Raw genomic sequence first — 26,564 nt, forward strand, 5'->3', positions numbered from 1 at the left:
AAAAAAAAAGGAAATCCTAAAAGTGCGTGCGTAAGGGAAACTGAACACTTGAATCAACGTGAGCCAAGGCTTTCCAGGTATAACATAATTAAATTCAATGTTAGTACTACTCCAGTGCACATAAATTTACTTGAAGCTACACACTTGTTATGTTTACTTTTCAGTAAATACCAAGTCGGTGTGTAAAACTGACAGAGGTTTACACAAATCACCCCCGCATACTGCTAACTCCTTAACAACCTGAGACTGAGACATACACTTGAAGAAATCTGTGTACATCTTCATGATGATGACAAAAAACTGACTCATTTGCCGACTTTTTATGTCGTTCCAACCAATTCAACAAAATATACGGTTGTCTAAAGTCCTACGTAAAACATGAACTAACTACGCACGCTGTTAAATGCTCACAGTAAAATTGTTTTGGCAACATTTCTTGGACTGCTAGAACATTTTAAATTGGTAAAACAGTGAGCTGACTGAAGCTTCTTAGACTTGGCAAAACCAATTCATTTATCAATTCTGATCTTTTGCAATTTTTGCAAGGGATACAATTGGATCCAATTGTTCAAATAGTGACTATATGTGTATCGGTTGCCACATACTTTCTTTTCTAACAACTAAGAGTACAATGTCAACCACTGATTTGTTCACTCATTCCTGTATAGTGAATGTCACATAGTTCACTAAAGGAGGAAAGAGCAAACTCCATTTAATATTGTACAATTTGTATGATGTTACATGTGCGTCATGTCATGAATGACAGAAAAAAACATTTGAACTCTGATATGATCGTTCAGACGATCACATTCCAAAAAAAAAAAAAAAAAAAATCTGATTTTAATCGGATTTCAGACCACATATGGATGTTTACAAACATTAGATTCATGTTTTTTTTTTTCTAAAACGGATTTGAGTCGGATCCGATTTTTTCTGCCTGTCTGAACAAAGCCTTAAAATCCCACTGTGACGAGACGAGGGCTGCAGATAATGATTCCCATGCTGACTCTTGGAAAGAGGGGCTACTATACAGAGCAACGGCTGATTGACAGATTTATTTGTTAATCAATTTGTTCATTTGCTTTAGAGTCCATCAGAGAGAGGCTATGGAGATGTGTCAAATGGAATGAGAGCTACACAGTTCAATCTGGAAATCGGAATGAAGGATTGGTCCATACCCATAAATTCAATCCCAAGAGACTCTGCCAGTGCAAAGAGTTGATATTGAGGAGCAAAAACAAAAACAGAGAGGAAAAACAAGAACAAGATTTAAGAGAGAGATATCCCACCATACACAGGAACACATATGGGCATTATGAAAGTCACATTGTGGACACATCATGCAGATACTAAAATGTGAAAGAGTATAAGTGGTTAGATAATGCAGGTTAGAGCATGTCTGAAATATGAGTTTCTAGAAGACAGACTTGCATTAATGGGTAAGAGAAAATTGTGAGTAATAATTATAATCAAAATCATCAAACTAGTAGTTTATTTCGGTATTTATTGCATGGATTAGGATCTGAGATTTTAAAACGAGCAGCTAGGTTAGTAGATTTTATTTTATGAATTCATGTCATTGTGGGGTAATGTCAGGGCACATTGTTAGACACTTTCATTTATGTTATTTTAGGGGTGTTATTTCATCTCTATCATTAATATAATTATTGTTATACCCAGCAAGTATGCAAGAATGCAAGTAAACATTCAAGTGTTCGAGCTGTACAATTAAAATATCTCTGATGTGTCTTACCTGTAGGGCACACAGACAGCTGATATTATTCATAAAAACAATTTGATGCATGTTTATGTTAATTGTTAATGGCAAGATGCTATTTACACTCTGGGATGTGTATATTAGTAAAACATGCGCTATGCAGCAAATATCATGGCTAGACGAATCAATTTAGGTGTTTTTTATAGCCTATTAAAACTACTTGATTAATCATTAAAAGATCACGAACTCAATTCAGACACAAAACGATCTCATTTCTGAATGACAACGATTCGCCTGTGTCTATTAAAAACTTTGACAAAATCACAACGGAACATTCAAATCTGCGTTGGCGCTGCTGCTGAGCCAGAGAGAGCAGTTGTCATGAAACACACAGTATCATTATTTCTGTGTTACAAATATTCATATTATCACTGAAATACTGGGATAAAAGTTTATAACTCAGATATAAACACTGATGTCTATGGTAGCGATCAACAGAGTAAATCACGTTTTGAAAGTAACATGGCGCTTCAAATAATGATTGTATAGATTAAACCAGTAGGTAGCGACACATGACTGTTAAAACTGTATTTGTCATTGAATCATTCACGCAAGAGATTTGTTCAAAAATGCTGATTCATCTGGTAATGAAACAGGTGTTTATGAGTGAGTCATTGAATCATTCATTCAATCCATTTTTTTAAATGATTCAGAATAAATTAACATTTTAACATTTTGTCACAATGCATGTAAATTGCATGTTATTTTGTTTAGTTGACTATTCAGAAACAGAAAATGCAGTCATCGTGGCTTTAATTGCAGAAGTTTGCTTGTCATAACTGGTGATGTACTGTGGCTGATAATGGCATCAAAATATGTTCACACACAAAGGGCCCTGGGATCAGAATAATTAGATTATTTGAATTAATGGATGAGCGACGAGCACTTTTCTGGGCAGCTCACCTGCCTAATATTAGCTGCAGGAAATTCCCACTGTTGTCATGACAACATACTTTCACAGACAGATGACTGAGCTTCTTCATTTTTACTATTTAATGCATATATTATAAAATATACACACTCATCGATCAGGCATAAAATTATGACCACCTTCCTAATATTGTGTTGGTCCCCCTTTTGCTGCCAAAACAGCCATGACCCATCGAGGCATGGACTCCACTAGACCCCTGAAGGTGTGCTGTGGTATCTGGCACCAGATGCTTTAAGTTCTGTAAGTTGCGAGGTGGGGCCTCCATGGATCGGACTTGTTTGTTCAGCACATCCCATAGATTCTCGATTGGATTGAGATCTGGAGAATTTGGAAGCCAAGTCAACACCTCAACATCATTGTTTTGCTCCTCAAACCATTCCTGAACCATTTTTGCCTTGTGGTAGGGTGCATTATCCTGCTGAAAGAGGCCACAGACACCAGGGAATACCGTTTCCATGAAAGGGTGTACATGGTCTGCAACAATGCTTAGGTAGGTGGTACATGTCAAAGTAACATCCACATGGATGGCAGGACTCAAGGTTTCCCAGCAGAACATTGCACAAAGCATCACACTGCCACCACTGGCTTGCCTTCTTCCCATAGTGCATCCTGGTGCCATGTGTTCCCCAGGTAAGCAACACACACGCACCCGGCCATCCACGTGATGTAAAAGAAACGTGATTCATCAGACCAGACCTTCTTCCATTGCTCCGTGGTCCAGTTCTGATGCTCTTTTGTCCACTTTTGGCGCTTTCAGAGCTGGACAGGGGTCAGCATGGGCACCCTGACTGGTCTGCAGCTATGTACCCCCATACGCATAAAACTGTGATGCACTGTGTATTCTGACACCTTTCTATGAGAACCAGCTTTAACTTCTTGAGCAATTTGAGCTACAGTAGCTCGTCTGTTGGATTGGACCACATGGGCCAGCCTTTGCTCCCCACATGCATCAGTGAGCCTTGGCCTCCCATGACCCTGTCACCGGTTCACCACTGTTCCTTCCTTAGACAACTTTTGATAGATCCTGACCTCTGCAGACTGGGAACACCCCACAAGAGCTGCAGTTTTGGAGATGCTCTGACCCAGTCGTCTAGCCATCACAATTTTGCCCTTGTCAAACTCACTCAAATCCTTACGCTTTTCCATTTTTCCTGCTTCTAACATCATCTTTGGAGGACAAAATGTTCACTTGCTGCCTAATATATCCCACCCTGCGTGATGAAGAGATAATCAGTGTTATTCACTTCACCTGTCAGTGGTCATAATGTTATGCCTGATCGGTGTGTATGTATGTATATGTGTGTATATTTTATATTATATATATATATATATATATATATATATATATATATATATATATATATATATATATATATATATATATATATATATATATATATATAAAACAAACCAAGAAAACACACATAAAATGATTCCAGGTGCCTTATTTATACTTTTTTTTTTTTTTTAAAAAGTGACTTTTAGTTAGTTATGGAGCTCATCTGCCCATGTTTAAGTGTCCAATGTGCTATTATGGTCAAAAGCAGCTTGGACATTCGTTAGCATTAGCATTTCATGAGAGTGAATCAGTTTTATTTTTTGGATTATCTATTGATGGATGTATTGTAAAATGACATATATATTTACACAGATGACATGTAATATAAAAAATGGATAAATAAATAAATAATTCTCTTCCCAGGGATCCTAGTCTAAAAGCCCCTGAGGTGTTGCAGTGCTTCTACCAGAGATCAGCTAACATTTTAGCTCTCTACTCTGACTCTAATTGGTAGAGCGATTACAATTCTCTCAACAGCGAGTTGAACAGAAAGTGACAGAAAATCACTTTCTCTCAGGGACGACAGCTCTGTGGACATGTCTGCCCTCACGCACAACCTACAAACTGGTAATTACAGCTGGGCGTTGCATGTAGAAATTCTGAAATAGACATTTTTGTCACATGTTCTCTGTGTTGGAATATTCCTACAATGCACTAAGATGGGGGACACCTTCATTTCTCTCTTTTACCCAGTCTCCCTGGTGCCAAAGCCATTTTTCCTCAACCTGCTTGTATGTACATGCATCTATAGAGCTACATTTATGCTATTTACATTTCCTCAGGTCTAAAAGCCTCAGTACCTGCATTGTTTCAACATCTAATGTTGACAGACACTCATTTCCAGACCTCCCAAACTGAACAGCGTTACAAAGCACGCAAAGGAAGCCTGGTTGTTGACTGTGGAAAAGCTAACAATCCACCCGTGCAAAGACTTGATCTGCTGTCCTGATATAGGTACTCCAGGTTTATAAATCATGACATTACATGACACAGGTTATAGTGCATGTGTCAAAATATAATTTTTCTTGTTTTGCACCACTTTGAGTATACTTCATAAATTATTCCTTTTATACAGTGTGGAAGTATATTCTGATCTACATGCAACTTTGTAGGCTTTCCTTCTGCGGTTAATTTTGTTAACATCAATCTTTCATGTTGTACTGTACTTCTTGTCTTTTTAAAAACTAATAAATACATGTTGAGATTAAGGTCATGGTAAAATGTAAACAGCGGAAGCATAGGAACACTTTCGAGAGCACAAAGGCTTGATTATACGCACTATGCAGACTCAAGCGGGAGCCAATAGCTCACGGGCATAAGCTGTCAGGTGTAGTGATCCCTGCGCCTCCCTCTAATCTAGGTGTTATTCTGAAGTTGATGGACATGTTCGGTGGAGACGCCGAGGTGTAGCCTTATACGGTTAAAATGTGTCACCTCGGGGAAGTGGAGCTGTTTAATTTCACAGCGTAATTAAGGGGTGGATTTTTGAACTGTGGGGTGTGAGGGGATTTGTGACGGGATTGTGCGAGGGAAACAATGGTGGTACATTGCAAAGCGTTCTTGTTTTACACTGCACTCTTTTGTCAAACTACAGAACGATGTATTGTATGCAAATTACTACAAATGATATAAAAATCTGTCCTTGTATTTTTTTTTACTTTGAACTAACAATGGCAGCATAGGCTATTACTAAATCTATAACGCACCGTGATCATGCGAAAAACTGAGGTTGTCATCAAACTTGTACAGCCTATTTCATTTGATCTGATATGAATGCTCAAACTAATTATGAAATTGCAGAACTCAATAATAATTTGAATACATGTAATATACAATTTAGTAGAAAAATCAGTTATATGCATTTGAAAGTGGCTTATGTTGCATTCAAGGATTAACCGTTCATATATTCCCTGAGAATCAAACCTAAGACCTCTGCGTTGCTAGCCTCATGCTCCACTGTTTAAAACATAGGAACTAGTGATGCATCAATGTTAAAATTGAAGCCAATAACTATTTTCATGTTTTAGCCAATAACTGCAGTCAAAAATGTTTAAGCCTTTTTTAAAAAAAAAAAAAAAGTAAAATAGTAAAATTCCTGCAAATTGAATAATTCTTAGGTATTTAATTGAATAATTGATTAAGAATTGTTTAATTATTCAATTAAAATACATAATACGATAAGATTCCAATGATAGGCAATTGGTCTGTCCACACCAGATGCGACGCGACTACGAGATGCGACAAAATCAATCAAAAACCACAGCCAATCAGAACAGAGTGTGCATCTTGCTGCAAGTGCAAGGCACCAGAGATTAACCTTGACGGCACTCAAGGGATAAGTAAATAATCAAATTCACAAATATTACACAATTTAAACATACATACTGAGATGCTAAAACAATCTTTGTCATAGAATACACTTGTTTATTCACAGTTTGAACATTTTTGTTTCCATTTGCTTAATTTCAAGATCTGAGGTGAATTGACCCTTCGCCGGGAGTTTGATTGACAAGCGATCTAACCAGTCATAACGCCGAATCCACCATTTTGTCCGACAAAGCAGTCAGGAGTTAGAAGATTAACCTCGGTGGACTTGAACTTAAAAAATGGTGTGTATTTACGTCTTTCCGCATTTTAAACAACATTCCTTCTCATGTTCATTCATGTTTATTTGATGCTATAAATTAACTCGTAGGAAGAGATGATCGGTTTACAAGTCGCTTGAGCTGAGGCGCTACAGCGATCTGTCACGACACATTAAAGAGCCACAAAACGGTATTTATTGTTTGAATTTCTTAAAAAATTACACAATTTGAAAGCTGGGACTTTGTTTAATATCATAAGTAACCTGCTCTGTCTTGTCTGTCGACGTGTTGTCAGTATCCTCTTTGCTCCGCGATATATTTTTTACTCTGTGGCGTGACAGTCACAGCACCATGGCTTGTCAGACAAAGCAACAATAACTAAGGGGGACATTTTTTCCCATAGACCTAAAAAAAATAAGCTCTGTGTTCCCTCGGTTGAAAGCCTATTCATTTTTCCCATAGACTTTTGGAAAATCGCAAAAAATAAGCTGTGTTTAACAAAGGGTTATGACACTTACACGTTTTGTCTATCAAGATAATCTTTACAAGTTAACACAACATTTATACATTTTGAAGCCTAAATAAAGTCGTCAGATATAAAAAGCTAACAGTAGGCTATAAACGGACTACATCACCATGGTCACGGATCAACGTAACCACCACCAAGCTTCCTCAAACTTTATTTAGAAAACAACTTTATTTAAAAACATGCTGCTGATTATGACTTATCCACTTTTTCATGAGAAATGCTGTCCATTCGTTTTGTCCAAAAATGTTAGAAAATAATTGTTTAATAAATATTTGTATCTTTTGTTAATAATGTTTTATTTATTTGTTTATTATTTTGTTAGTTTATATAAACCTAAATATTATTTTCTTTGTGTTTAAATCATTGTGCCCCAAATAAACTTTAAAGATTATCTTTCACTGTATTATGTTTGATTGTATACTGACTACGTGAGACTGAAACGCGGGCTAGTGAGTGTGATTTGCTGTTTGTCATGATGACGTCTAAAGTCCCCGCCAAAGGAAGTAGACCCTTTTAGGAACTTGTTAGCAACTGCCATTTTTAAGACACAGTAAAGGTTTTAAAAAATCACAAGCGGGTTATAACTGGTGTGTTTTATGTCACAGTGTGAAAATGTTTAGAGGCTTTGTTAACCACAGACCTTATTTCAGGCGATTTAGCAAAAACCCATTCAAAAAAACCATAGACTTTAGGGCGGTGAAACCAGAAGTGCTAAAATGCTAACTCGCTTCTGGGTTTTGTCTACAAAGTGATGTCATACCTGCATCACTCTATTATTGTTGCTTTTAGTATGGCACAAAATGATATTCAAAGTCACATTACATGCATTTAACATTAAAAAAGCACATAAACATTACCTGAGATTATCATTGCCATACTGTGTGTTGTTGTTCCAGTCATAACGTAGCCGAAAAATAGAAACAATTTCTAAAATAGAATCGTTGCACGTCGCCTTCGCAGCTAGTTAGGACAAAAACCCCAATTAACATAGAAAAGGTATTGCGTGTCGCAGCGCATCTGGTTAGGACATGGTGTAAGGATTATTCAGTTCAGTTTGATGGAAATTTTACTGTTAATTGAATTGCTTATTGATTAAATTGAACTGAGTGTGATTAAAGTCCTATAATACGCTCAATTCTAATAAAACACTAAAAACTAAAATTGATCATTTTAAATGCTATATGAAGGTGTCTGTTATAACATATAGCATGACAAATGGATATTCATTTTGAGATTTACTAATGATTACATTTAAATTACTTTTAGTTTTTAAAGGTTGTGGACTTAATAGGAATGCTTATTTTTTGTTATTATCGACATTTTTAAAGAATCAAAATATTAGCTCCTATTTTGCGATCGCTATTGTGCCATTTTTATCTAAATTATTAGTTGACCAGTCACATGTTTGTGACATATTATGTTCTATTTGGACATTCTATATATAGCATGTGTTTATGGTTAGTAAATTGACAGTAACTATATTTCTGTTGTATATGTTAAGGAATGATGCAGCATATTTGGGGTGTTTTATTGCCATTATGATTATGAATAAGTTACTTTTCAATTTAATAAAGAACATGCAATCAAACATGCATCATTGATCATGTTAAGAGATAATGTAATGATGACGCAGGGGTGAATGACACAATGGACCAAATAAAATTCAGTATTTGTTAAAAAAAAATGCATTTGTTAAAACAGGAAGTAGATTAATAACCATTACAGAACCACATTCCACATCTCCAGTTTCAGCATGCAAACCAGACTGACAGACAGACAGAAGAAGAAATGGACATACGGTAGAAACTGGCCATAACGTAGGTTTGACAGCGATCACCAGTAAAGTCATTTGGACACCTGATGGAAAGAGACAAAACCATAGAGAGAGGGAGAGAGTGTCGAGCAGAGAGAAAAAATGCAAGAGAAAGAGAGAGTGAAAGCAAGAGAGAGAGAGAGAGAGAGAGGGGGGAAAAGAAAGCAGAGAGAACATTAGGACAACAGCATAATTATGTACAGCAGAAGCAGAGGATCCCACTGAGGCACCACTGTGTCTATTTCAGGACAGACTTAAGCCAGCAAGCCTTGGGATGCGGAAGGAGGTAAAGGAGAGACAACAGTGGTAATTCAGTGACAGCCGGTCCTCTGTTTGCTGCTGTGCATCTCAAGTCAACATACTTTTATTAGGTTTGGGCATGTATAACCGCTTGGGCTCTGTCTGCAAGCACCGCTGGCCGAAGTATCCATCCGGACATCTGGGGGAAGGAGAGGTGATGAAACAAAGATATACACCAAATACACGCACACACACACACACACACACACACACACACACACACACACACACACACACACACACACACACACACACACACACACACACACACACACACACACACACACACACACACACACACACACACACACACACACACATCATACACAGAAGATATTATGCACAGAAATGTCAGAAACACGTCCACACAATCATTTGAAGGGCAGCTATTTAGAAAACAAGACAAAAATAATTCAGAAAGTGCTCTTCATGAACAAATGATGGCTTGAGAATCAACTATCAATCAAAACAAGATCATGTTAGTGTCTAATATTAAAAAAAAAAAAAATTCTCAGAGAATACCATGAATTTACATGACCGTAGTTTGCTGTTTAATGTTTTTGAAAGAAGTCTCTTATTCTCACCAATTAAGGCTACATTTATTTAATGAAAAATACAGTTATAAAAACAGGTGACATTTTATTACAAGTCTTCAGTCATAAAATTATTCCAGTCTTCAGTATCACATGATCCTTCAGAAATCATTCTAATATGCTGACTGGAAGCTCAAGAAATATCTTAATATTATCTATTTCAAAAACAGCCGCTTAATATTTCTTTGGAAACCATGATACATTTTTCTTTTTAATAGAAAGTTCAAAAGAACAACATTTATTTAAAATAGAGTATTTTTGTAATGAAGTCTTCACTGACACTTTTAATCAATTAAATGCATCCTTGCTGAATAAAAGTATTAAAGGTGCTCTATGTAAGTTTTTGACTGTACTAAAGCATAAAAATGCCATAATATGTTTGCAGATATTTATTAAACATGCTCAGTTCACATATTTGTTTTTCTGAAAACCATTGTTACAACCATTGCCAGTTTACCCAATGGTATTTCGCCACCCCAGGTTGCCAGTTAGTTACATGCAGTGAATTGCAGCGAACAAACTGGGTCAAAGATCACAGATTCTACCCGACCTAAAAAGCCTCAGCATCCATCTAAAAATCTCATTAACAGGAGCATATTAAAACGCGATATCAACTCATCATAAATCAATAAATCAACTAATTATCTTACAGTGTGTAAGCCTCCTCGCCATCCAATGTCAATTGAGCTTGCTCCTGTTGCGTGTCTTCAAACTGGCAACCCGCGAGAGTGTCAAGTCTGAGGAGGAGGGGGCGGGGCAAACAATATTTTGAATTTGGACTGCAGTATCCATTTCAACCACTAGCTGTCATTCTTACATAGAGCACTTTTAATTTCTTTCGTTTTTTAAAGTAAAGTAACTGTATATCTTGAGTTTATTTTTCTAACCACATTAGCAAGTTGTTTTAATCTTTATTATCACAACATTTTTTCTTTTGTCAAATCAACTTTTGTCAAATAAACGTGGTTCAGATAACATAATATTTTGAGTTTCTGTTAATTAAATCAATTGCCTTCATTGTATTAACTCAAATTTTTAATTTCAGTGAACTCAAAATGTTAAGGCAACCAGGTAATTTACTTTTTTTAAAACTAGGTTTAATTCAAGATATATTCTTTGAAAGCTAGTCAAACAAACATATTTCCCAATTTTGTTAGAAATACAACATATATTTTGCTTCTCAAGTAAATTGATCTTGTCTGGAAAACAAGAAATAAAACTGACTGAAACTTATTTTGCAATCCAGACTAAAGCCTGGATGAACCATGAACCAACTATATTTTCTGCAAGCACCGACAGCCGAAGCTGTATCTGAGTCTAGAAGCAGCACGTCTCTAATATGGTCGCCTGATTATGACATGGCTCTCATTCATGGATTTGATTGGCCAATTATGCTTATTCATGTTATTCCAGTAAACAGATTATGCCTCATCAGTGCGCAATGAGCGATATGGGGGTAATGTTTTCACAGTGTTAATTCCTCTAACTCGGTAAGTGCTCTAGTCAGCGATCACTGATGAATGGCCACCTTCAATTTTCAAGACAAACAGAAACCGTGAGCGAGTATTATCTTCTGATGAATGCCGTCCCCCTGCACATCCCAAGCTGGACCGCCTGAGGCAGGAGTGAATGCGTGGCTGTCCAATAAGTCCATTTACTTGGGAAGCATTAAAACTTTGTTTTCACAGAACATGACTTCTTACCCTGCTGACAAATAGTTTTATCTTGCTTTCAGCTTAAATCTAACAACATTTAGTGAGATCTATGCACAAAGCCCCTGTAAAAGTTAAAAAAGCCCTTTTGAAGTCGTATGTGAGGCATTACGCATGATGCAATACATGCAGCACACACACGAAGACGTTGGTGAGTTTATAGAGTGTAAAATGAGCCAAGGTTCAGGTTGTAACCTCCTCACTGTGCTGCTACAGAACCATGTCACCGCCTGGCATGCGGTAAAACACTGCAGTTTTAACTACGGAGACCCTGGGAATAACAGCGAGATGGTGAGAGACCACAGTCTGTTGTAGTCTTTAGGGGAACACAGGAGGGAGAGAAGCTGGGGTATGTGCCCTTGTACCGGAGCGTCGACATGCTTTAAGTAATGTACGCCGCTGTAGGGGTCAAAGGTCATGGAAACAATGTTATCCTGCTGGAGAGTGCCAGAGGGACGGACCGTCGTGTGTGCACACGTGTGTCTCTCAGTCAGGAGAGTACCTCTGGGATTTTAACTCCTTAACTTCATTCATTCCTTTCTCCAAATTAAGAACAGATCCTATTATGTCTGTCTATGTTCATTTGCCTAAAGCACACAGACTCAGACTTGTCCTTGTGTCTTTACCTTGATAATGTGGTGATATCGATATACAGATTTGATATACAAAGTCAAAACTTTGAACATTTGACATGATCATGCTTCCATATTTCTTTACAAAACAAAATGTTTTACAATAAAAAAATGGAAATAAATTAGTGGCTAAACTTTCTTACAAAAACTATTTTTTAAACATTTAAAAAGCATCCCAGGATGCCTTATTATTTATATTTATCATTATTACTAATAAACACACATGCACATATATTTAAATATTTGAAAAGCATTGCAGGATACATTGACTTTAAAGGGGTCCTTGATTATGATTTCACTTTTTTTAACTTTAGTTAGTGTTTAAGCAATGAGCTTCTTCCCGGGTTGGTGAAATCACAAACCCCAAAATGTACATACACGCTGCCCCCGGGAACATGCAACAAAGGGGACAAGGCCACATTGGGCTGTTTTAGAGAGCGGAAGAGTTGTTGTAATAAAGTCTTGTTATCATGCAGTCATTTTATGCCGAATAAACTCCACAGCAACTACATAAATTTATCCACTAACCATTCAGAAACGTCCAGTTGCCTTCTAAAAATTGTAACTTCAGTGTCCAACTCCGGTTTGAACAATGTAAGGCTGAATACAGTTACTGACAATCGTCATTTTAGCTGCGTGGGATTCTCCAGCTTTGTTGTTGTTGAGCAGCTGAAGCGCTAGCTGTATAAGCTCTGCTCTCTTCTGGAAAGCGGGTTGGAAGCAGCAGCTCATTTACATTTAAAGGGACACACACAAAAACAGCGTGTTTTTGCTCACACCCAAATAAGTAGATTTGACAAGCTATTAAAAATTATCTGTGGGGTATTTTGAGCTGAAACTTCACAGACACATTCTGGGGACACCAGAGACTTATATTACATCTTGTGAAAAGGGGCATAATAAGTCAATTATTATAATACTATATTTATTTATTATTGATAATAGATTTACTACTGTTCTAAAATGTGTAGAATAGTGATAAAAATATTAATAAAATAAAGATAATAAAAAATAAGTAGGTGTTTTCAAACTTTCTCTGTTCTCCCTGACACTTTATTCCTTGTAGATCGTTACATCATTCTCTTTTCTTCTAGTCTTTTCCTCTACTTAACCCCCACCTCAACCCCCCGAGTGCCCCTCTTCAGTTTTGGACATGCATTTTTCATTCGCTCTCTCACTGGCAGCGGGAGCCGATAGACTCTGTTTAATGAAAATCTACAAAGGCGGTGAGAGAGAAATAGAAAGAGTGATTTTTTTTGTTGCCAGAACCGGGATGTAGAAGTAAACCTGAAGAAGATAAACATCATGATATTACAAACAAGCCTAGATGTCAGGAACACAGATACCAGTTCCAAGAATCCAGTTCCAGGTGGCCGAATCGTATATTTTATCTATCTATCTATCTATCTATCTATCTATCTATCTATCTATCTATCTATCTATCTATCTATCTATCTATCTATCTATCTATCTATCTATCTATCTATCTATCTATCTATCTATCTATCTATCTATCTATCTATATATATATATATATATATATATATATATATATATATATATATATATATATCGCACAACGCAGCACATGTACTGAAGCCGAACCATTACCACACTGGGAAGCTTCAACAAGGCAAAGAGGCTCATAGTGCTGACTAGTTATTACATAATTTATATTTAAAAGACAGAATGTATTGTCATTATTAGTGTTTTTTTAAGTAAAATTCTATAAAGATGAATTTACTTGAGAAGAAATATTGTGTAAGATAGTATATTGAATTAAGTTAACACCATGCACACAGTTCTTGTTTTGGGGTTGAGGTATGTATGTAAAACAAGAAAAATGCAAGAAAAATAAGCATAATTCATGATATATTATTTGATTACACATACAATGTTAAGCAGCACAACTTTTTTTCAACATTGATAATAATAATGAATGTTACCTGAGTAACAAATGATCATATTGGAAGGATTTCTAAAGGATCATGTGACACTGAAGACTGGAGTAAAGATGCTGAAAATTCAGTTTTGACATCACAGGAATAATTTACATTTTAAAATATATTCTGGTTCTTTTAATTTATAATAATATTTCTCAAAATTACTGTTTTAATTACTGTATTTTTGATTAAATAATTGCAGCCTTGGTACTTTAAGTACTGTAGATATGGCGATTTAAAACAATTTTGCTTCTCAAGTACATTAATCTCATTTTAAGGATGTTCAAGCACTAGAAAAACTGTTTTTTGAAAAAATGTTTTTTGAAAAAATGAAAAAATGTTTCACACATAAAAATGTTTTGTCAAAAACATTGAAAAATATAGTTAATGGGGTAAGATCTAAATTAGAGCAATGAACGCAACTTTTAAGAAACAGATCAGGCAGAAAGAGCTCTAGTTTGGTTCTTTTGAGAAGAAAAGAAAATAACACATTTAGTCCTGGTTTGCTTAGCATTCACACTGTAATTTTTAAGACCAAACCTAAAGATAAAAAGAAAAAAGGCTTTTATGACCAATTTTAGTTAGCAACGCAACTCCTTCAACGATAAAAAACAGGTATGCTTGAACATCTCGTGATATCACGTCCTGTTTTTCACCTTTTCATTCTGAAAAGTTTGGATGGTACATCAAAACTGCACTAACAGAGCAATTCATTTTAATCAAACCTGACAAGTGTGAACACCCTAATTTAGTGACAACCCATTCACATTTACATTGCAATACAGAAAGCACTGTGGGAAAAAAGGAAGAAAAATACCCCTGAGGCCTAAAAATAGTTCCCTCAGTCTGCTAGTTATAACATCATCTTATCCTGTTTTAAATACACATCAGTCTCTCACCAGCACCACTGGCAAATTTTCTTTAGCTAACTATTCAGTCAAATATTTCATTAGTGCTTTACTGTAAGGCTGTAGCTGATTTTTCACTTGGTAAAGCTGCCATAAGTCATGTGAAGGGCTTTGTACTAAAACTCTGAGAGAGCAAAAAGGGTCTTTCTTCTGCAACCTGTTGCACTCGTTCAGGTCACTGTAACTCTGTAAAATGAGAGGACCAGCACCGCCTGAAAGAGCCCGTTCTGACCCAGAAGGCTTTGCATCATTTCTATCCTGCCGGCGATTTTGTCAGAATGAATCAAATAATGTAGAATTTATCCAGCACACACGTCATACCTAAACGACATTCTCATGAAAATAAAGCCTGATCTCTTGATCTTCATTGTGTTACATAATGAAGGATGCATCTGGTCTGAAGTAAAGTACTGCTGAAAAAACTCTTTCGAAGCAGCTGTTTTCATGCACTAATATTTGGAAAGTTTAATGGCGCTTTCCACGAACAGAGTACACAAAAGTGCCTGAAGCTCTTAAAAAATGAAGTTTGCCTTTTTTTCAACAAATGGTCTGTGAAAGGACGCACTTAACTTGTTGATCGTCAACCTCAGGAGGTCAAACTAAATATTACATTAGAGGTTCATTTTATACGAGGTTTTATCGATGAGCAAAATTTGGCATATGAAAAATACAGTTTAAAACCCTGATTTTGTATTTTTCTAGCAATAAAGGTTAAATACAAGTTAAACACCTTTTAGTAGTAGGTAGTAGTAGAGCGAAATATGAGCGAAATTCTGTTCTACTGGCTCTTTAATGCTGCTATAAATACTAAACGTACTACTGTACAGAAATGAAATATATAAAATCTATAGTAGAACGGGGCAAATTTAGACTAAATTAAGCTGTCACAGAACAGGCGAGCTAGTTTGGACCAAATGCACTTAATAGTAATTAGTAATAAACTTCAGAATATAATCAGATTATTTACTTGTTTTATCACTGTGCTGTAGATAAGTAATGTCCAAATAGTTAAGAACACCCACATTCTTGGAAAACACTCGCCATGTGAACATAACCGCACTGGATTCGGTTGTTCTCGGAAAACCCTCGCCGTGTGCAAGTAACCGCACTGGATTCGGTTGTTCTCGGAAAACCCTCGCCATGTGAACGAAACCGCACTGGATTCCGTTGTTCTCGGAAAACCCATGCCGTGTGAACGGAACTGCACTGGATTCGGTTGTTCTCAGAAAACCCGCGTGGTGTGAACGGAACGCACTGGATTCAGTTGTTCTCGGAAAACCCGTGCTGTGTGAACGGAACTGCACTGGATTCGGTTGTTCTCGGAAAACCCTCGCCATGTGAACGGAACCGCACTGGATTCGGTTGTTCTCGGAAAACCTGCGCCGTGTGAACGGAACCGCACTGGATTCGGTTGTTCTCGGAAAACCCGTGTCGTGTGAACGGAACCGCACTGGATTCGGATGTTCTCGGGAAACCCATGGCGTGTGAACGGAACCGCACTGGATTCGGTTGTTCTCAGAAAACCTGCGCCGTGTGAACGGAACCGCACTGGATTCGGTTGTTCTCAGAAAACCTGCGCCGTGTGAACGGAACCGCACTGGATTCGGTTGTTCTCGGAAAACCCATGCCGTGTGAACGGAACCGCACTGGATTCGGTTGTTCTCAGAAAACCCGCGTGGTGTGAACGGAACGCACTGGATTCAGTTGTTCTCGGAAAACCCGTGCTGTGTGAACGGAACTGCACTGGATTCGGTTGTTCTCGGAAAACCCTCGCCATGTGAACGGAACCGCACTGGATTTGGTTGTTCTCGGAAAACCTGCGCCGTGTGAACGGAACCGCACTGGATTCGGTTGTTCTCGGAAAACCCGTGTCGTGTGAACGGAACCGCACTGGATTCGGATGTTCTCGGGAAACCCATGGCGTGTGAACGGAACCACACTGGATTCGGTTGTTCTCGGAAAACCCGCGTCATGTGAACGGAACCGCACTGGATTCGGTTGTTCTCAGAAAACCTGCGCCGTGTGAACGGAACCGCACTGGATTCGGTTGTTCTCGGAAAACCCGCGCCGTGTGAATGGAACCGCACTGGATTTGGTTGTCTGTTGCTTCATACAGTGCGAAAGAGACGCTCTGCACCATGTGTTGCAGGTTTTCATGTGTCGTTTTCGGTTAGAGCGACGGAGGTATGAACTGTGTAAGTGATAAGACTTTTCAGTTTTGATGTGAGAACGGGACATTTCTAGACGCGGTTGACAATCCCAAAAACTGACAGTGTGAACGTGTGAATGTATTATGTAACGCAAGTTACATAATCAGATTACTTTTTAAGTAACCAGTAAAGTAATGCACTACTTTTATATTTACAACAAAATATCGGAGTTACTTTTTAAAATAAAGTAATGCAAGTTTCTGACAATGCTGACATCTCTCCTGTCCCCATGTTGAGAGAAATCGGGAGTAAGTGCAGAGGTGTTTTTGCGCTGTGTAAATATGATGCTAATTCTAGACTAAATGTGAGCATACATTTACTCATTTACTACTTCTCCTGCATCCTTTTCTTCTGCGATCCAGAATGGCAGCACAGCTGAAAGGCTTGTTTGTTTGAGCTGCGCCCTCTACTGTACAGGCATGAATTTACATTTCCTGACGCTTATTCATTTCACTTTAGGTGTGAAAAGGCCTTTATATTTGCCAAAAATAGAAGCTTTTTGGTTGGTATAAAAACAAACAAACAAAAAGCCCAGCCCAGATGACAAATACTAATGCAAAAATAACGTAATGCATTACTTTCAATAAAAAGTAACTAAGTAACGCAATTAGTTACTTTTTTAGAGAGTACAGCAATATTTTAACACATTACTTTTAAAAATAACTTTCTTCAACACTGGTTCTAGGTTAATAATAGATATTAGCTTGTATTACATATAACAGCTCTCATGAAAAAAAAAAAAAAAAAAAACGCTTTACATAATTGTCATTAGACACCAATGTGTACTGTATTCATGAGAAGTAAATAATATAGTTAAAGATGGCCACTAAAAACAAACTCAGTAACCTACAGTCTTAAGATCAGAACTTGATGCTCAGCACAAGAAGGTGTCAGGGGCCGTGAAAAAGCAGAGCCGAATACTACTGGTACCGCAGTCTGGGGCCCCCTCAGCGGCAGGCCATGAATCTCCTCTGGCATTTCTCTCTCCTCCTCAGTTCTGTCATCTGTCCCAGTCTTATGTAAACATGACAGGGATGTCGATGTGGAGCTGCCGTAACTTGGCAGGCCGTGAAATACTCCCCCCCCCCACCCCCACATCATCCCAGCAAGAAAATAATTTTGGCCTGGGTCATTTATTACTTCTTCTTTCACTCCATATGTGTGTATGGAACTTTGTATTCAAAGAAAAAGAGGCAGGCATAAATATGAGGTAGCTTGTATGGGCTAGACTTGTTCAGCCGGTGAGTAATTCCTATGGAAGCCTGGCCTATATTGAATGAGATAGCTTTGGGGCAACAATTCCCAGCGGGCCTTGACTGCATTATCCGACTTTTCTGGACCTGTGCCTTACCCGTGAGTGAATTAGCTGCAGCAATTGAGTTATTGCTCCTTCCAGTTTGTACACAACTTATTGAATGGCTGTTGCAGCCATGTCCTGGCCGTTTACTTGCCAAGCAGTATTCCAGGGAAGCATGACGTGCATCTGGGCTGCAAATAGCAGCAGGTGCACTCATAACATGGCGCAACATGCGGTCTGAAATTGATTTAAAAGAAGAAGTAGTAAAAGAGAAACAGCACCTTACGTTTTCGCTGCTATAAGACCTGGTCACATAAATAGCTCCATATTACACACAAACTCGTTTCCATATGTTTCCTTGTTTGTTATCTTGCCCTTCACAGCTACTTAATCGCCCTGGTCTTGTTTTGATAATGCGGGTGAAAATATTTTTTTCGACCCATAACAAGACGTCCTGAGCATCCCTGATTTAAAAGCGTCTGTGTAAATCAGTGTCCTTTTCCCCTGTGATTGAAATGTAAGCAAACGGACTTATTTACCTTGTGGGAGGCCTCTGGCTCTCGTAAATATTTGTTCCAGCACTAAACCAGCATGACATGGCATTTCACAATGGTTTGATGCACATCGCTCCAGCACGCTAAACATGGGCCACCGGAGCAGGACAAGAGGCCTGTTTTTTTTGTTTGTTTTTTTTTTTCAATTTCCCAAGCACATCACAGTCATATCGCACTCATCAACATCTGCACCAGTGAGTCAACCCACTGTACCCCGACACAAGAGGGACATGACCGAAGACAGATGCGACAGATGGAGAGAATGAGAGCGAGTTTAAGGAGAAAAGGATGGGTGACTTGATGGATCCCATTTGGCCATTGTTGGAAAAAGACAAGGAACTCCAAGAACTAGGGATTCTTACTTCACTTAGCGTGCTGTTCTTAATCTCTCAGTTATGAAGAAACATTATGAAGAACAGAAAGAAGGCAAATTATAGTAGAACATCATTGAATGTATGGGTGTTTCTTCAATTATTCCCAGTGGGTTGATTTTTATTAAAAATAACCAATTATTTTCAATCTTAAAAACGAAAAGCCAACGTAAAATATCTACCATAAAAAAATATTAAAGCATAAAAAAGAAGAAATTTAAATAAAAGGTAAAATTATGAAGAACATTTTTTTTTTTTTTTCTTTTGTTAAAAATTGTGTCTCTCTGTTGTGGTGTCATCTCCATCACAACCAACAATACTGGTTATGAATGGAATATTTTTTTATTATGTATCATTTTCATGCTGTAATTGTATTAAATTATGTAGGAAAGAAGTATGGAATTATTATTTTGTCACATCCAAGAAGTATTACAAAATGTAAAACTATTTTATATTATTTTATTTACTTTATTTAGGATCCATAAAATGCTAATTTGGAAATTAGCTAGATAAAGTCGGCCATTTTATATATGTATATATATATATATATATATATATATATATATATATATATATATATATATATATATATATATATATATATATATATATATATATATATATATATATATATATATATATATATATATATATATAAAATATATATATATACATATATATATATATATATTTTATATATGTATATATATATAAAATATATATATAAAATATATATATATATATTTTTTATATAATATAATAAATATATATATAAATATGTATATATATATATATATATATATTTTATATATGTATATATATATATATATGTATATATATATATATATATATATATATATATATATATATATATATATATATATATATATATATATATATACATATACATATACATATACATATATATATATATATATATATATATATATAAATAAATCCACCACAAAATTTATCAAACACAATGGTGGAAATGGCATTTGTTGGTCAAAACAAAACAAAACAAAACAAAACAAAACAAAACAAAACAAAACAAAACAAAACAAAACAAAACAAAACAAAACAAAACAAAACAAAACAAAACAAAACAAAACAAAACAAAACAAAACAAAACAAAACAAAAAACAAAACAATAGACAATCCCAGATGAATAGTGTTTGTTTTGCTTTTATGTTCACAGGACCTAAAGTGCCCATAGTTTAAGAAGCACCCATATACATTAAGAGCAAATATACCATATGTGGAAACCCTTTGATTTGATTTGAATCCACCAGGAGTATAAACAGACTGACATGAAAGAAAAGGAACAGGAGAGAAACTCACTTGCAGGAAAACTGATTTATACCATGTATGTAGTAACAGTCACCGCCATTCACGCAGTATGCCTTCTCTGTGTCGTTGCATTTTCTGGCGTGGCCCGAACCCGGAGATAACGTTGTGGTTACTGCAGGAAACAAAGACACAAACATCTTAAGACATCAATAAGGCATGCCACCCAAAAAAAAAAAAAAAAAGACAGAGCTTAGTAAACAATAAAGGGAACAACCGTGATTGTGTAAGAACCAAAAACACACAGGCCATCTTCTCAGATAACATTCATTACATGTTACTGATCATTTATCACATTTCAGTTTACATCTCATTCCCTACAATAACAGTCATTCACTAGAACAATGACTCTTTGCTTTCCATCGCAAATCACTCTGTACATCTTTGCTGCTCAGCTGGGTTCGAGACGTTCGATAGGCAAAGATAAGTATTTCAGTAAGCGCTGGAACCCCCCGTCTCAACCCCCACCGCCACCTGCTCCGGCTGATTCACAGGTCTGGAATGGATCTGTAATCCCGCCATATTATCGAAGCAACATTCAACATGTTTTGGGAAAACTGCACCTCATGAGTAAGAAAAAACTGAGAGGCCTGGAGAAAATTGTATGTGGTTAAATCACATTATGGCCAATTTGACAGCAGTTTGTTGACCTTCGGTACCAGTGTACATTGGGATGCAAGAACATGTTTATTGAATTTGTAATCAAAAGCAGAAACGTGAAGAGTGACAGGGCAAACTGCTTCCCGCAGCCACATTATACGCATACCTATGCCGTTTCTCACTGCTGTTAAACTGAACATGCCTACAAACACTCATGTCATCACCATCCTATTGATGATTTTTCAAACACGCAATGGTTTTTGTTTAATACAGCACAGTGGAGCATCTTTGTCAAGCTGAAACAGTGTTCAAAGCAAATGTTTTGAAGGAACATGCTTATTTAATATTGCTAATCACAACGAAAAAGAAAAATGACTCTCTCCCAGCAGGTTTTATGGCATCACTTCACCACATCAAGCCCACTGTTATTTATGTAATTAAAGAAATATTGTGATATCCAAACTAATGTTGTTAGTTTAACTGGTTAGTGTGACTCATTTAGCCCCTGCTGGTAGATAATGTTACTACACCATTTGGGAGCTAAAAAGCATCTCTCTGCTTTGACGCCCATGCAAAGGTAGCTTTTGCAAGGAACAAAGGGTCAAAAAGGTACATTTATGAATACATTTAATTTAGATTTATCTAATTTAGATTTAACACTTAATAATGTAACATTATTAAGTGTTAACAATGAAATTATGTGGTTTTTATAAACAATTAACACTACTTTTGTCATTTTTTTTACAAGATGGACAAGATTTGTCACCAAAAAATCATTCGGTTTAACAAAATTTCAGTTTTACCGAATGACACTTTTGGTTATACCGAATTATGATATTTTCAAACAATGCTTACAGACTGATATCATGCAAAAGGACAATCAAACATTTTATATTTAGTACAAGTTTTTAAAATATTACAACATTTTCCATGTTTTATAGCGGTTGTACCAAATGACCTGATGTTTCAGGATGCGTATGAGCAATTGAAAACATGAATTTTTCAAATAGATAAGAGAGTTAGTTACTTTGCTTCATGACCATGTGGTCCTTTGCAGGTGTCTGAATGAAGTCACATCCTATCACATGATACTGACCACACGATTTGATCTAATATGGTCCCTTTATATTGGTTACTCCAAATGACATCAATGAAATTAATTTTTTCGGACATTCTTTCTTAAAACAATTATCCTACACATAATTGTAATACCATTTTGCACTATGTTGATATATGATGTTATAAAATCATGCTAGAATAAAAAATATACACATATATTACATTTTAAGATATTTTGTTCACAAAATGAAGTTGCTGTATTGGTCTTTGGACGGTTAAACCAAATTGACATTTCAAAATCTTTAAAATACCTTTATATGTAGCAAAATATAATTAAAACCTTTTGGATTCAATAAAATAGATGTAGTTGTAGTAGCTTACATACTTTGGATGTATATCATTTGAGAAAATAAAGGTACCTTTATGCTCCCAAAAATAAAAATACATAAATATATGTGAATTGCAATTTTAATGGTATTTTTCAATAAACAGATCCAGACAAAAATGAGAGTTACATCACTGAGCCATTGAGAGATTTTTCCACATACTATAGACTTGCATGTGTGGCATTCACTGCTTATTTCCATTACAGGTATATTTTATTGTAAATGTGTATTCATTTACACACACTGAGGGACAAGATGAAATGATGGTCTGAGGTAACTGACAACATGTGGTACATCAATCTAAGGTTGAAAACAACCAGGCATATTTGCTGAACTCAAGACTTGTTTCATGTTTGAGACACTCCGCTGCAGACCTCCAACCAAGCGTTTATTCCTCTAGCAGATTACACAAACATGGACTCATGAACATGTCAGGCAGTATGGTGAATCAATTGGCTAAGCATGAGGGTGGGACCTAACATTATTGGAATGAGTCATGGCTTTCCATGTACTCCAGCATGATTTGAGATGTCCAATTTTGTGCTTCAATTGAAGCAAGAACAAGAAATGAGTTCACATGATCACAAATGTATTTTTGATTATTTGATCAGTGATCTAGAAGCAGTGATACATATACATTTCCTATTCCTTTTTATCACAGTGTTTGTTTTGTTTAAAATTTTTCAAAATCCCTAAACTTCCTTTTTGAGGTTTAAAGGGATAGTTCAACCAAAAATGAAATTTATCCCATGATTTACTCAACCTGGCTCTCCAAAGATTTATAATGGTAGTGAACAGGGGACCATATGGAAGAGGATTAGGGCCAAGCAATAATTAAAAAATAAAACCATCTCGAGACTAAAGTCCTTAAGTTACGAGAAAAAAGTCGTTAAATTATGAGAACACATTCGTTAAATTATGAGAAAAATGTTAAATTTCGAGAAAAAAGTCGAGATAAATTACAACATTTTATCTCGACTTTTTTCTCGAAATTTAACGATATTTTTCTCATAATTTAACGAATTTATTCTCGAAATTTAACAACTTTTTTCTCGTAATTTAATGACTTTATTCACAACATTTTATCTCGACTTTTTTCTCGAAATTTAAGAAGTTTTTTTCTCGTAATTTAACGAGTTTATTCTCGTAATTTAAGACTTTTTTCTCGTAATTTAATGACTTTATTCTCAACATTTTATCTCGACTTTTTTCTTGAAATTTAACAAGTTTTTTTTCTCGTAATTTAACAAGTTTATTCTCAACATTTTATCTCAACCTTTTTCTCGAAATTTAACAACTTTAATCTCGAGATCATTTTATTTTTTTTATTATTGCTTGGCCCTAATCCTCTTCCATAGGACCATGTTTTGAAGCCAAAAATAAAAGCATCCATTCATCATAAATATAATCCATACGGCTCCAGGGGATTAATAAAGGTCTTCTGAAGCGAGGCGATGTGTTTTTGTAAGAAAAATTTGATGAAAAATACAGTAAAAATAGTAATATTGTGGAATATTATTACTATTTCAATATTGTTTTGTAAAAAATAATTTTCAGCATCACTAAACCAGTTTTCAGTGTCACATGATCCTTCATAAATCATTCTAATGCTGAATTGCTGCTCAAGAAACATTATTCTTATTATCAATGTTGACAGTTGTGCAGTTTTTTTAGTGTAAGATTTCAAGACTAAAAACTTGGATATTTTTTTATTTTTTTTTTTACTTGAATTCGGAGACTGTCTTGTTTCAAATTCAAAGATATTTCTGAAAATTTGAAGGAAATTGTCCTCAGTGAAGCCTCAGTTCAGACAAAATAGGTCAGAAATTCAGCTCAGAACAAAATGTGCCATCCTGTTCCTCTTCTTCCCTCATCGTAGGACCACGGCAACCCGACACACACATGTGGAACACCCGGCTGTATTCAGGCCAAGAAAAGAGAAACGTTAGCAGATGTGGAAATGCACTTTATGCGTAACGGGGCCCATCCTGATATCAAACATGATCTAAAGGTACTAATGTTACCACATCAAATCACATAAGGGAAATCAGAGCACCACTGTGGTTTGGATTTCAGGGGCAGAGAGTTTTTGAACTTTCTTGTTCTCTTTCATGTTCATGAAACTGCATGTCTAGTCAGGTTGTGTATTTGTGTACAAGTAATAAATAAATTGTGTGGTTCTCGCTTACAGAACATCTCGTACCAGTTAGTTGAAATAAATACAGCAGGTGGTGTGGAACATTGGTAAAATTTGGTTGTGACTATCTTGCATAATTGAGTGAAGGTCTGATTTTTAAAGGTGCCATCGAATTGAAAATTGAATTTACGTCGGCATAGTTGAATAACAAGAGTTCAGTACATGGAAAAGACATACAGTGAGTCTCAAACTCCATTGTTTCCTCCTTATATAAATCTCATTTGTTTAAAAGACCTCTGAAGAACAGGCGAATCTCAACATAACACCGACTTGCGTGACAGTCGGGGTGTACGCCCCCAATATTTGCATATGTCAGCTCATGTTCAATGCATTAGACAAGGGCAGCCAGTATTAACGTCTGGATCTGTGCACAGCTGAATCATCAGACTAGGTAAGCAAGCAAGAACAATAGTGAAAAATGGCAGATGGAGCAATAATTACTGACATGATCCATGATAACATGATATTTTTAGTGATATTTGTGAATTGTCTTTCTAAATGTTTCGTTAGCATGTTGCTAATGTACTGTTAAATGTGGTTAAAGTTACCATCGTTTCTTACTGTATTCATGGAGACAAGAGCCGTCACTATTTTCATTTTTAAACACTTGCAGTCTGTATAATTCATAAACACAACTTCATTCTTTATAAATCTCTCCAACAGTGTGTAATGTTAGCTTTAGCCATGAAGCACTATCAAACTCGTTCAGAACCAAATGTAAACAAATAAATACTGTACTTACGCAATTAGACATGCTGCATGACGAACACTTTGTAATGATCCATTTTGAGGGTTATATTAGCTGTGTGAACTTTGTTTATGCAGTGATAGAGTTGAGAGTTCTGGGGGGGCGGAGAGCGTGAGCAATTAAAGGGGCCGCAGCCTGAATCTGCGCATTTCTCATTATGCCTCAAAATATTAATTAAAAAAAAAATAATCTATGGGGTATTTTGAGCTGAAACTTCACAGACACATTCAGGGGACACCTCGGACTTATATTACAACTTGTAAAAAAACGTTCGACGGCACCTTTAAGTTTATTTACTTGTTTTATTTTACAGTTTTATTTATGGTAACCGTTCTCAAATGCTGATGTCTTTATTATAAAATATTAAATTCAATACTCTCCCATGATTTTTAAAAAAATGCATTCATTTTATATTTTTATTTATTTTTTACTTTTTGCTTTTCAAAATTAACTATAACAATATTGACTGTTTGTAATATTGGTCACTCAAACAAATAGCCCCGCCTCCAAACACATGCCACTTGTCAAGGGTCAAGACCCCCCCCACCTTTTGAATAGGGCCAGACATCTGAGCGCTGAGGCTCCAAGAAAACTCATTTTACAGCATTTTTAAATGTTTATATTTGGACGTTCACTCAGCTGTGTGGCATTCAAGAGGAAGAGAGGAAACATGTAACTATAATAACACTCCTTTCAATAACATGCATACGGGCTGGCCGGGATCCAGCTGGTT

At 36.2% G+C, this 26,564-nt stretch overlaps 1 protein-coding gene across 4 annotated transcripts in view; it reads right to left on the reverse strand.

The window, feature by feature from the left end:
* The window catches only part of nrg2a (neuregulin 2a), a 70,802-nt gene that overhangs the window by 15,559 nt on the left and 28,679 nt on the right, over nucleotides 1-26,564 (reverse strand). For 3 of the 4 annotated variants that reach the window (XM_067375949.1, XM_067375946.1, XM_067375948.1), the window contains exons 4-5: nucleotides 20,836-20,956; nucleotides 9,337-9,413 (exon numbers count right to left, since the gene is read on the reverse strand). In XM_067375949.1, the coding sequence (XP_067232050.1) occupies nucleotides 9,337-9,413; nucleotides 20,836-20,956 (198 nt within the window). Of the gene's footprint in view, nucleotides 1-1,178; nucleotides 1,203-8,959; nucleotides 9,019-9,336; nucleotides 9,414-20,835; nucleotides 20,957-26,564 lie in introns of all 4 variants that reach the window. The other variant, XM_067375947.1, reaches the window with a different exon arrangement.

This window comes from Chanodichthys erythropterus, chromosome 22, assembly GCF_024489055.1.
Source record: "Chanodichthys erythropterus isolate Z2021 chromosome 22, ASM2448905v1, whole genome shotgun sequence".
Classification (NCBI taxonomy): domain Eukaryota; kingdom Metazoa; phylum Chordata; class Actinopteri; order Cypriniformes; family Xenocyprididae; genus Chanodichthys; species Chanodichthys erythropterus.